Genomic DNA, 13,375 nt, shown 5'->3' with positions numbered 1-13,375 from the left:
GAAAACGTGGTAGGGGTCTGGCCCTCCAGAAAGATAATCAAAGGTGTAGCGGGGGGAGACCAGATTGGCATGACCTGAGTTTTTCGCAAAAGTCACTTAATCTGGCTCGCATCTGAGCGAAAAAACCGCGAGATTATTTCCAAGCATAGCACACCATTACAGAATCTATAAGGTACTGTACATCACTTTTATCAAGAAATGTAATTTACATAACCACACGACGTTGAATGACGCAACTATGAGACGAGTTACAGTACTATGCAAACTAGTTTGAAAATAAATTTAAAAATACAATTTTAACTTTTATTATTCGACATTCGAATTTACAACCAAATAACATAAAATAACAAGTTATATGTAAAATATACAACTAGAAGTTGAAATTTAACTTTTTTATATATACCAACGCGAAAATATGCTAATCGTTTTCGATATCAAATGTGTATCGTCAATCATTGTTCAAATTCAGAATAGACTTTTATAACGTTTATACAAACTTAAGTTTGCATTCACATAGTCTTTACTTACGACTAAATCTAAAATACAGCAAATATAAGTTATAAACGCGAATTGACTGGTGCCCAGTTAACGAAAAAGTACTAAAAAATTAATAAATAATTTAATACAATAGATAAATAAAATAATGTACCTTATTTAAATTAATTAATAAATACAATTTAGTAAAAAAACTCTTCTATTAAACAAATGCAAATGGCACATCATGTTAGCGTCAATTAGAGTAAGAATGTAAATAATTGTTGTTTTCGTAAGGTGGCAGCGAGTGTTTGAATGTTTATCGTTTGGTTGGCGAGATATTGAACGTTTCGTCTGTTTTCAAATTTTTTTAAATCAGTAATGGGTGAGTATTTGTGAATTTTCCGTAATTATTTAACGAAAATAAGATAGTTAAGTATATAAATACGCTTATAAATTCCGTTTGCAGACATTTTTTTAATTTTGTGAATGTGACTTTTCAATCAAATTTTTTTATGCTCTTTACTCAGTTAAAAATACATCAGACAAGTTAAAAATACAAGTGTCTGTGTTTTTATTCACAGATTCTCCCATTCACATGCTATTTCCTTTGCTTTTAATCATTCAGTAAACTTACAATACATTGCAATGTAAACATTTAGACAAAGATAAGTTCATATTCTTTTCAGTAAAAAAGTGAAGTAAGGAACATCTTACAAGATTTATTAATCAATATAATGTCAAAGATCATCCAGAAAAAAATGTATATCATTTATATTTACTATGACAAACAAGCAGGTGAATTTTAGTGTGGATGAATGATCTGTTAGTGCCAGGCATCAGCTATATTTTCATCCGTTGAGAATAGTTGTGATTGACAGCGGAGTTAGCTGGAGAGAGATGAGGAATGATGCTCCAGTCTAAATTACAAATGACATTGTGTGCTTTGAGCATTGTCAGTTTACCCACTAGGCATGTGAGACACAAGCCTCTAGAAAAGAAAAGCAATTTTACTGTTGCAATTGTATATTTTAATTTATAAGCAATACCATAGCTAAAATTAGACGTTCTTAGTTTATTGTGTTTATTTATGTAGATCTCCCAATCTTCTGTGTCTATGAGCCCTAGAAGGTCTTAATCTGTTTCCCAGTTTGTGTAGATTTAAATCAGATCCTGACGTATTGTCTTATGGCTGTCGGGCAGACAAATTTTAATGTGACGACACCAAGTTGTGTGTAAATTTAGAAAAGTCTATAGAAAGGAGCTTGTGTTATATTTTATATGTGTTAACATATACAAATGACTGTACTTAAATGAGACTGTAAACATATCTACCTTTGCTAATATAAAATAAAAATTGGCATTAATTCTGAGATAATTCCAAGATAATTAACTGTAAAAACTAATTAACTTACATAGAATTTTATTTGAAAAATATTCAAAATTCAATCCTTTTATATTTGGAACAAATTAAATTTTAGTTTAAACATTTTAAATGTTATATTAAAAAAACGTTTAAGGACACTCCCTGGAAAATGCATTTATATATCTACTAAATAAATGAATGATTTAATTATTTGTAACATCAGATACTTACTTACAAATAATTTAATTACTATATTTTATATAATGACTATATTTGTGAGGAAAATTATATAATTCAAAATGCATAATGAAATGTGTACTGAGCAGTGACTAATGGGAAAAGACACTAAGCAATATAACATAATTATGTAAATTTAATCAAAAAAGGTATATGTAAGAATTTATCATAAAATATTTTTTCTAGCAGTGCATAAAATGATTTAAATTTAAAATGTTTTGACAAGCAAAAAAAGTCATATGATTTTTGTTTGTCTGCTTGTTCTAATGTTAGATTATCAGGAGCTTGAACCTGATGATGATGACTCAACAAAAGTACAAAATAATTGTTTAAATATAAATATATAATCATTCACTGTTAAGATATCTAGTTCTGTCTATAATTATACCAATGAACATTTTAATTTTTTAACAGGGTTACACTGGCCACAGAATATAGGATTGTTTTAAAGTTTCATTTGTCATTTTTGAACAAAATAATAAAAATTTTGAATTGTAACTTTTACAAATTACATCATTTAGTATATATTTATAAATAATAAAAGAAATTTGCATTATTTGTATGTATTTGCAAAAAAACAAAGTGAGTTTGACAGTAATTTTTGAAAATACTACTCATCTTTTGTGGTGCATTATTAAAAATTACACTTAATTTTGGCTGATAAATTATGTTACAACAAGTGTTGTATGATAAAAACAATACTTGCTTTTATGACAACTATTCCTGGAAAATCACTAACATCTGTATTCACAGCTAAGGATCAAGAGTTAGAAGTTAATCAATAATCATTCTTCTAATAAAAATAAAGTGAATGGCAATTGATTAACTTCTAACTCTATTTTTGATTCTTGGTTGTGAATATCATATGGTTATAAATGAGTAGGGTTACCATACATTTGTATTTTAAAAGCTTTGTTTGTGTCTGTACCATACTTAGAAAAATAAACAAATGTCTGTACTTTTCAACTGATCATGCAGTTAATAGTAAAATCATAACCACTTAGATCTAAATCTGACAAAAGGTGCTAAATTTTTGACGATTATTATTGTATGTTGGCTAGGTGGCAACATTGTATAAGCAAATACAACATCTCTGTTGCTTAGAGAACATGCTCACATTCAATATAATAGTTTTTTAATTCATTAGTACTTGTTGTCTAAGTGGTAAAATAGTTTTCTTATATTTAAAATTCTGTGCCCCAAAGGAAAGTGTAAATTGAAACTTTATATTATATGTCTACATTTACTAGATCGAAAAATGTGAATAAATTCCTTTTATTTTGCCTCTCTATCTGAGTACTTTTAATGCTAATCTGTCGGTATTTTGCCTTCAACTGTCATGGTAACCCTATAAGTGAGCCATATATTTTCAATAAGCTTAATGTCATAAATTTAAATGATATTTTTGGAAATTTAGTTTGAGCTGTATAATACTGAACAGAATTGTCTAACTAAAGATATAACACTTAAAAACAGATTTTATACAAGTATAGAAAATTTATAGTGATAAAGTGGATGGTTATAAAGCAAACTTCAAACTGGGTCAAATTCATTTAGACAAATCAAAAGAATAAATAATTGAGTAGTAGTCTTGACAAGAAATGATACTTATTACATTGAAGTATAATAATAATCAATTAGTGATTATATTCATGTTTTATGACCACTTGGATTTGCAAACACTTTGAAAAACTGAAAACAGAGCTGCTTGGTTTGGATAATCATTCTAATTATAATTTTACATCAACATTAAGGAGAATTAATAATAAATAAATAAAACTTATGAATATAAAAATATTCCATATAAAGATTACAATACTTCCACAGTATGATTTTTGTTTCTTTGTAGGTTATTGACTACTTATATTTCTAAGACTATTTATTCATAAAAATTTCAATTAATTAATTAATTAAAATATTAAATGACAGTTTGAAGTTCAATATACCTAAGCACCAGTGCTGTATTGTTTTACAGTATGTATCTACACTAATCAACCAATCATAATTCAATAGTCTCGACAATCCAGCCATTTGCCAGTTCAATATGTCAAATAATCCAACACTAGATGACTCTTTTGTATTACTGGCACTTTTGCTAAATTGTAGACAAACTTCCCATTACAGTAATCTCTCGAGTTATTAACATGCAACTTACATAAATTCACAGTTACGTAAAATGTAATTCTCAAAAATTGGAAAAAAAATCTGAGTAGAGTAACATAATTTTACAAAGAATTATTCTATTTCAAACATTAAGTTCATTCTCTCTCTCTCTCTCTCTCTCTCTCTCTCTCTCTTTCTTTCTTTCGCAATGTACCAATTTATTACATTATTGCTCTGCTAATCCTTACTTTTCAGTCTAATTGTAAGCACATATGCAAGTGTACTGGGCACTCTTTCTTATAAACAATTCTTTTATACAAAAAGAAATATATGTACAGTGCACATATAATAATAAATACAGTATTGAGTTATTAATTATGTAGTTACACTTAAGCAATTTACAAATTTGACTTACGTAAAATTTGATTTACATAAAGGTCTACGGTTCACATTATTTACGTAACTCAGGGTATTACTGTAATTCAAACTTCAGTTCCCATTAACTTCGAGCACCTTCCCACTAAACATGGCTTGATATCAAGCCCAAACTTGGGCACAATATTAAAGATTGGTAGGTTAATCATCTTAGGCTGCACAAATTGTACAGTATTTTATAACACAATATTGTATAAAGATAAAAAAAATCAGTTCCTGAAATTTTCCACCAAAAATATTGTACTTTATACTAAATCTTCCACGGTCACTTTTTATTTTACTGCTAAATTTAGCAGAAATCTTCCAACTTAGCAATACTTGTCACCAGTGATGGCATTGTGCTCAGAAGACAAAGTAGCAGAAGACAATTGAAAATTATCTTAAAAGGATGATTAAGTTGAGAACTCTAAATACAGTAACATATGATTGCCCTCTTTTCATATTTTGTTGTCATACTGTAGCTTGTATGTTTTTGATTAATACAATGTACTAATATCATACAACTACAATGGTACTTTATTTGTACTTTGAATATTCCAGAGTTTGAATGCTACATTTGAAAGAAATTTGACTCAGAATTCCAATGATTCCTCTACAATCAAACTGCACACACAATAATAAAAAATTGCACTCACTATGTAAAATACTTTCTGTTGTGCATCCAAGTTGTCTCTTGCTCTCAGTTTGTGAAAGCATCTCTTGCATTTTACTTGGGTATTTTCAGGGATTTTTTTACAAATATCAACTTCCTGAAACATGATGTATTGATACTAAGCTAAACAATTACTATAATTAATCAGACTATTAATTAACTAGTACCAAATTACTTAGTTTCTAATTATTAATTATAGCATATTAATAGCCTGGTTAATTATGGCAATCATTTGGCCCCTATTATTAACCATGGTATTCAAGAAGTGTATGGAAGCAACAAAACCTAAGAGAAAGGTTACAGTATCAACAGATGACATAAAAAAGAAACTTATTGCAAGCATGCAGTACATATGTGATGGATCTGGAGACCAAGTTTAAGATTCTGAAGTTGATGGCATGCAGTATTCTTAAGAACAAGGAAGCAATAAAAGCATGAAATGTGGCTAAAGCTGTGACATTGATCTCCAGGAGATTGTATATTATTGAGGAGATGGAAAAACTTTTATGTCGATAACTGAGAAGCAATTGGCTGGTAGTATCTTCTCCAAGAGGATTATTTGCAATAAAACCAAGCAAGCTGCATAATGACCTTAATAAACAGAACATCATCACTCCTCACTAAGGGCATTTACAGAAAATTGCATTTACTACAGTAAATGCAATTTTCATTTCATTATACATTATTTACATATTTATTGTTTTCATCTTTTAATTTATTATTCAGAGCATTTAATTGTGTTATTTTTACCTTAAATTTTGTGTATTTGCTGATTAATTATATCAAAATGGGTATTGTTTAGGGTCTAGAAGCAGATTATTTCACTTTCCATTATTTCTAATAATTGATTTGGACTTTGTTGATATGGACAGGAGTTCAAACAACCTCTTGGAACAAATTCAATTCAGAGTATGAGGCACTGCTGTAAATATTTTCTTTCTGAATGATAAGCCATTCAATTTACCTTACTTTCAATAATCTGGCATTCTCCTTAATTTGACACTGTTCTGGTCCCATGTATCAAATTACCAAGATTGTACTATATAAGCTTATGCTTAATGTTTAGAGCTGTATCACCATTGTTTTTAAGTTTGATTTATGATAGAATTGTGTCATAAGTCAAGGACTATTTGCTATCAGCTGTAAACTCAACTAGATTACTGTCAATTTTGAAATTCTAACATTTTTCAATGCCACCAATGGTAGACAATATTCTGGATATTTGCATTTTTAGAAAACAGAATTGATGTGTAAATAGTATTTTTTTTAAATATGCTTTAAAGTTAAGTCATAAAACAACATTTTTTAGTTATTTTAAGAAGAAACTAATAGAAGAACTTGGTAGTAACAACATCAAATAAACTATAGAATTGCCAATTACCCATACAGATCTTGCATAGGATATGCATATGTAGTTAATTAACTTTTGCATAATCTCTTTCAAATGTGGTTTAATATAAATGTGTATGGATTATTTATGAATATGGAACAAAAATTTTTTGCATGAGGGAAGTGTAGATTGGTATTAAAAATGTAAAGTGTAGAACTGTTTATTTGTGTAGAAATGTTTATTTTATTTTTTCTGTACTACATAATGATTTTATTACAAATTACATTTGTAGTTTAAATGTGCTACTTTGCACATATGATGAACACTTTTCTATATATGGTATATGCAGTTTCTGTGGTTGCTACTGTATTACTTTATCTAAGATTAACCAATGTTTTAAATGTTTAAGTGCCAGTTAACTATTGCAAAAAAAAAAAGTAGGTAAACAACATTAGATAAATTACACTATTAATTAATTGTAGTAATAATAATAATAATTAGTGGACAACCTGTAGAATCACAGGATAAAGCAAGTGCTTTGTACTCTGTGTAGTTCTGATATAAGATAAACATTCTTTTATAAATTACATACACAGATGGCTCACTGGAGAACTTGATACAGAATTGTTGCAAAATTTTAATGTTGCCAAAAATTTTTTATCAACTCCCTATATGAAATAATAGGACAGTTTCAGAACTTTAGAACTTTATAATTCTGGAACAGATTGTGCAATAAACTTTTTGTTTTTCTGACATCTGCAGACCTACCCCTATCTATAATAGACACTTAATTTGTTCAAATCCACTGAGAAATGAAGTTCATCTAACAAAAATATCCTTAGTGTAATATATATACATAATGATGACTAATAGATCTTTTGAGTTTCAATATCAGAGTAAAAAACATCAGAATTTTCACTAAATATAGTTTTATTCACTTACCCCACTTAATATTATCAGTTGGTTTTTGTTGTCAGTATGGACAAGAAATTTGAATATATATTTTGGAAGTAGGATTGAAGTCTATGATTCTGTAAGTTTAAGGAATTATTCCATATTGATATCAAATTGGCCAAATTTAAATTGTGTTATTACTCTCAAATACTTTTTACAGATTGATTTTAATAATTAATGATGGTATCAGCAATGTGTTTTTTGTAGAAAGTTAGGCAAAAATTGTTAACTACAGTTTTGTTTCTCAAAATATGTTGCCAAGATCAGCCAATGATTTATCTTTCAACTTATTTGCACTACAAGTGTATTGCAATGTATAATATTACATAAAAAATCTGGTCAAACATAGGAATTTTGACATTTCTAGAATAGTTTTAAAATTTGTGAGACTTAACACAAAAAATTGATTCATTAAGTTTATTATGTCCAGAAGTTGGTTACCTGATATTTAATATGATTTTCACAACCAGTTAAAACTGGTTTGGAACAGTTGATGTTGCTATTTGTTATCTAATGAAGAAAGTATTCTGTATTAATCACTCTTTAATAATAATATATTGGTTCATTAACCTTTGGACCACCTTGTATGAGATGTCATTCCAAAGTGCGTCTCATCCACTTTTCAGAATTCAATAAAGTTTTTTAAAGCTTTAAACCTGACACTGATAATATTTGTTTATAAACTAACATGTAGAATGGATACAGTTTGGAATGACACATCTTTTGTTATTTATATTTTTAATTTTTCAAAATTAATTTTATTTCCAGAACAAGAAATAGCACAAAACACCGAAGACCTGAAAATACCCAATGAAGAAACATCGCTGCCTTCTTTTGATTTAGAATTAAGTCTCACCAATTTAGAAAAAGGTAATTATTTTTTTTATATTTTATGTATAGTACTTGGATATTTAATACAAACATTTAAACTTGTCTAAAACTTATATTGGCACATAACAACCATTTCATTTAACAGTTCATTTTTTATTATTATATGTTATTGTCTTTAATTCAGGGTAGATTATTATCTTTCCATGTCATTGATTATATATAAATCTATACCAGAGAGATACAATAATTACCTAGATTTTCGTAAACTATAACATTTTGTTATTGTAGTAGAAAAATTTTAAAGGCCAGTAACTAAAAAAGTTTATTAATTACTAAAGCATTATCTATTTATATTAACTGGAGTGTGATACTAGGAAACTGTAACATTAATGAGTCCTTGTTTTGAACAATTTTTTGTTCTACTTTTTTGATGTTTTTTCTATTTATAAATGATCTTTAATGAAATTCCTTTTATGTGGAAAGTAGATCATAATGAAAAATTATTGTTATTATTATTTTATTTATTTTTTGGTTAATTTGAACGAAAACAATATTTGTTGTGATCTATTGTCTATTTTTTATGTAATGTGATCCACTTTCTTTTTTACATTGAATTGCAAGATATTATTATAAATACATTTGCTTAAAATGATATGAACAAATTTTTGTGTGATGGAAAATAAAATGTGCAGCACATTAAAACTAATGCCTAATGTAATAATAATATATAAGTTTTCAGTGTTTTTCTGCAATTTTATATAGAAACAAACGGTACAAAAATTTAATAGTAGTGTTAAAAATAATTATATGAAAAGTAAATATTCTTATTTTTATTTCAATATAAAGTTAATTAATGCTGTTTTACTGTGTTAATGTAAATAAATGCTTTATGCCTGCATTATCTTTAAAGAAATGGTTCCTTGACCTTTTCTGCCACTCACATCTCTTGAAATTTTAAGATGCATTCTCACACCCTTGTGAAAAATTCATTATTTTTATTTAAAAGATAGCAGTATTCCATTTCCTCGTGTTTAATTTTACCTAACTTTACATACAACTTAAGCTATTAAGAAACAAATTTCATCTGTGGCCGTTAAACAATATAAAAACATTAAGGTTTAGGTTAGAGATTATAACAAAGAATTTGTAATTATTCATTTAAATTTCCTATTGATATATTTTTTTTATTACAATCTTATTTAAATCAAAATCAGTTCTCAATGAAAAAAGGATTTAAAGCTCATTAAAGAAAACTTTATCCTCATAAAACATATATTGCAGAAGTTTTATATCTCCTGAATAAGATATCTTGAGATATGAAACTAGAATAAGAGTCATTGTCTTAATCAGACTTGACTCACTGAAGGTTTTTATTAATTGGTGACTTTTTTTTATTTTAGACAAGTTTCTTTCACAGTTTCTTCTGAAATGTCTTCTATTTTATTTCTATTAACAACTGAAATTTAATTTTTTAAATGTTTTATAATTTATAAGAAAGATGGTGAAACAGTTTAACTATAAATTTTTAGGAAATAACAAAGAACTGATAATCAAACAGCTTAAAGAGGAAGAAGGCTCAATTTTGCAGTTACAGTCAATACTTTTATCTAAAAAGTTGGAAAATAAGTCACTTATAGAAGCAGTAGAAATAGTTGCTGAAGTGACAAAAAATGGTAATAATTTTAATATAATCACTAAAATCTTAAGTATTATGTTTGCTCTCTGAAGTTTGAAAATAAGTTTCATTCTGTGTTAATAAGCAAAATTTAACTATTTAATGTAATATAAATGCAATGTATGAAGTTGGCCTTTTTTTGCAGATGCTGCAAGAAAAAGATGTACAGACGAAGTACTAATATGCTATTTATTAGAACTTTTATCGAGTGATAACAATGCATTATTGTTGCAGGCTGTTCGAGCTTTAGGAAATATATGTTATATTAATGGTAAATTGTAAATAATAATACTTTATTTTTATTTTTAACTAAGATATTAATTATATTTTTTAAAAATTTTTACAGATGAAGCTTGTGAAATTGTGATGAATCACAAAGGTGTTTTTAAAATTATTGACTTATTGAATAGTTTATCTAGGGTAGAATCAACAGAAACTAGATATTTGATATATGTTTCTGTTGGATGTCTTATGAATCTAACAGACACAATAGGTAAAATTTTGAATTTAATCAAATTATATACAATATAATTGTTTTTTTATATTTTACATATGCATAAATTTCTTCTAATAGAAAAAGTACAGGAACAAGCTATTGCAGGAGGTGCTATCAGCTTATTGTTAAAATATTTAGAAAAATATTATGAAGATGAAGAAATTGCAACCAACTGTTTGTTGGTTTTGAATTGTTTATCTGTTTGTGGTATGTGTTTAATTCCATATATTTATATAACATTTGCCTTTTCTTACCTTCACTTTTTAATTATAGTAATTAAAGTATTAGTAGTAATAATTACAATTATCATTTTTAACTTTTAATTTCTAGATTAATAAAAATTATTTTAGAAATTAAATGGTTAACCTTTTACTAAAAAATACTTAAAAAGATTTTTTGAATTAACTTTTAGTAAAGAAAAAATTCAGTAAAAATTAAATAAAATATTTCATCTATTTTACAATTATTTTGAGTCACATATGGAGATTTTTCAATTTACATGTACATTTTCTTTAAAGTGTAATTTCGAATCATAATTTTAACCAATAGAATCAATAGTTCCAATATTTAAGTCTCATTTTTTACAAATTGCAAATTTACAAAAGAAAATAAAATGATTTAAACTGCATCCTAGAATTGAATATTTTCTTTAAATTGAGGATATTTTTTTGATAAATACAATTGCCTTGGATAAGTTACATTTTCTATGTACTACAAGATTTAAAATAAAGGTACCTATTTTTGAAATTTGTTTTCAACATTTTAGCTTTCATGTTGAAGTAATTACCCTACATACTTTTTGTATTAATGCCTTCTCACCATAAGATATTTTATTAATTTTTAGAACACACAAATTAATACATTTTTCTATCAGAAATTTCTTAAACAGTCTGATCATAACTTGCTAGATATTTTTAAAAATTAATATTTTAATTATTAATGTAACATTTCAGACAATACATATAGAAAAAAATTGTCTGGAATGAAAGGTCATACTCCCTTGTGTTTCATGTTAAAATTGTTTGTATTGTTTTACATTAATCATTAAAATTCATCCTTGAATTTGTTATATATTACCTCTTTGTGAGAAGCATTTTAAAAGCAAAAATTTCTGTAATGGTTGCAACTTTTATGTTTTTAATGATAAATGCAAAAACAATTTGATTTCTTTTTTCCAAATTAATAAATAAATAAATAATGATGACTTGAAATAACTGGTTTTAATTCATATCTCAGCACAATTTAACTTTTTATGTTTAAAAGTCACTGAATTTGGTCCTACAAATGCTGCGGGCTACTAAATAAAATTTCATTGAAACAAAGAAAAATGTTACATAAATTTCTTATCTGACAGCTTTTTTTTTTTCTTAGAAATTTTTCTATTCATTATTTCCTTCTATCATTTATTGCTTTGAATAATAATGTTTTGAAAGCAAAGCCAACCTCATACTTTTTTTATTTAATTTTCTGTTGAGTGGCAAATGTTTCTCTGTTCATTATAAAGTTATTGCAATCTGATATTTATGATAATGAAAGAAGAAAAATACAATAGCTACAGATTTTTAAGCTAATTTACTCTTACAATCATAAAACTGGTTATTGAATACTATCTTAAAAATACCAAATAGTAATTAAAATTCACATACTGTTACTAGTCTATTATGTATTAGTAATGTAATTTTCTACTCAATAGAAAGGACAGATTAATCATTTAGATTTGATAGTGTTTATTATTTATCTTATCTTTAAAATACTACTAAATTGCAATGAAGAAACTGGTATTAATGAAAAAGACAGTTTTAGGAAACTAAAGAGAATTATTGAGAAGAAAGAAGAAATGCAAATTTGATTTATTGATTTACATTATTTTAAAATATTTCAAGCATGTGATTTATTATTTTCAGACATTTTAAATATCTACAAACTTTTGGATATGATTAAAATTTTATAGCAGTTCTATATTATTTAAATATTTTTCTACAGGTTTTACTAGAGATTTTACAAAGAATAAAAAATACAAAATCACTAAATATACAGTGGGTGATCGGTTAACAAATATAATCCATTCCAAGACTTTGTTCACTGTTCGAATTGCTCGTTAACCGATTATCGATTTACCATAGGTTTTAATGGAAATTTAATTAATTTGTTCTGGAGACACAAAAATTAAAAAAATATATACTTTCTTACTATGTTTATTTATATGTAATAATAAAAATACATATATAGACAGTCTTGCATTTTTATTAGTTATGTTTTTTCTGTTTGAGGGGGTTAAAGAATCTGTCTAATGTCGATTGCTTTTCTCCCTTCTTCAGGATTTTTCAGAAGTAATTAATAGCATTGTAACTGTAGAAATTCCCAAGCTTCAACCTGGTTTGGATGCCATTCTAAGACCATTGTTCTGACATCCTCCTACTTTTTCAAAAGATGTTTAACAGCAGATATCGGCATTAATCCTCTTTTTCAGGAAAAAAAAAAAAAACATATCTCGCCGAGTTTCTTGGTGTTTTTCTGTCGTCAGATCTGTTTTAGGTTCCATTCCATTATGAGCTCTTCATCTTTATTTCTCAAATGTGATTTTTGTTATTTCTTTAGCTGCTTGAGTCTTCTTGATTTATACTGTATCTTTCTTAAATAAGATTGAATATTGATAGCAGCCTACTGTTGACCTGTTCAAGCCCTACTGCCCAGCAACATCAGGCATCTTCTGCCCATACCTTTGCTATTATACTCTCACCTTTCAAAAAGAAAAACCCACGCAAAACTTAACGAGTGCCTGCTCGACAGTCTTGCGAAGTTAGAAAAATAAAAGGCTGGAA

General features: G+C 26.9%; 1 protein-coding gene across 1 annotated transcript in view; it reads left to right on the top strand.

The window, feature by feature from the left end:
- Positions 1–766: 766 nt before the first annotated feature.
- LOC136968113 (rap1 GTPase-GDP dissociation stimulator 1-like) overlaps positions 767–13,375 on the top strand; it is a 31,740-nt gene continuing 19,131 nt past the window's right edge. Inside the window, exons 1-6 of the mRNA XM_067262064.1 lie at positions 767–859; positions 8,320–8,421; positions 9,912–10,055; positions 10,203–10,328; positions 10,404–10,550; positions 10,632–10,760. Of these exons, the coding sequence (XP_067118165.1) occupies positions 856–859; positions 8,320–8,421; positions 9,912–10,055; positions 10,203–10,328; positions 10,404–10,550; positions 10,632–10,760 (652 nt within the window). The 5' untranslated portion in view covers positions 767–855. The remainder of the gene's footprint in view (positions 860–8,319; positions 8,422–9,911; positions 10,056–10,202; positions 10,329–10,403; positions 10,551–10,631; positions 10,761–13,375) is intronic.

This window comes from Centruroides vittatus, unplaced genomic scaffold (assembly GCF_030686945.1).
Source record: "Centruroides vittatus isolate TY-2023 unplaced genomic scaffold, ASM3068694v2 contig_1032, whole genome shotgun sequence".
Lineage (NCBI taxonomy): Eukaryota > Metazoa > Arthropoda > Arachnida > Scorpiones > Buthidae > Centruroides > Centruroides vittatus.
The sequence above is the reverse complement of the archived record's forward strand: the minus strand, read 5'-3'. Positions and strand labels throughout refer to the sequence as shown.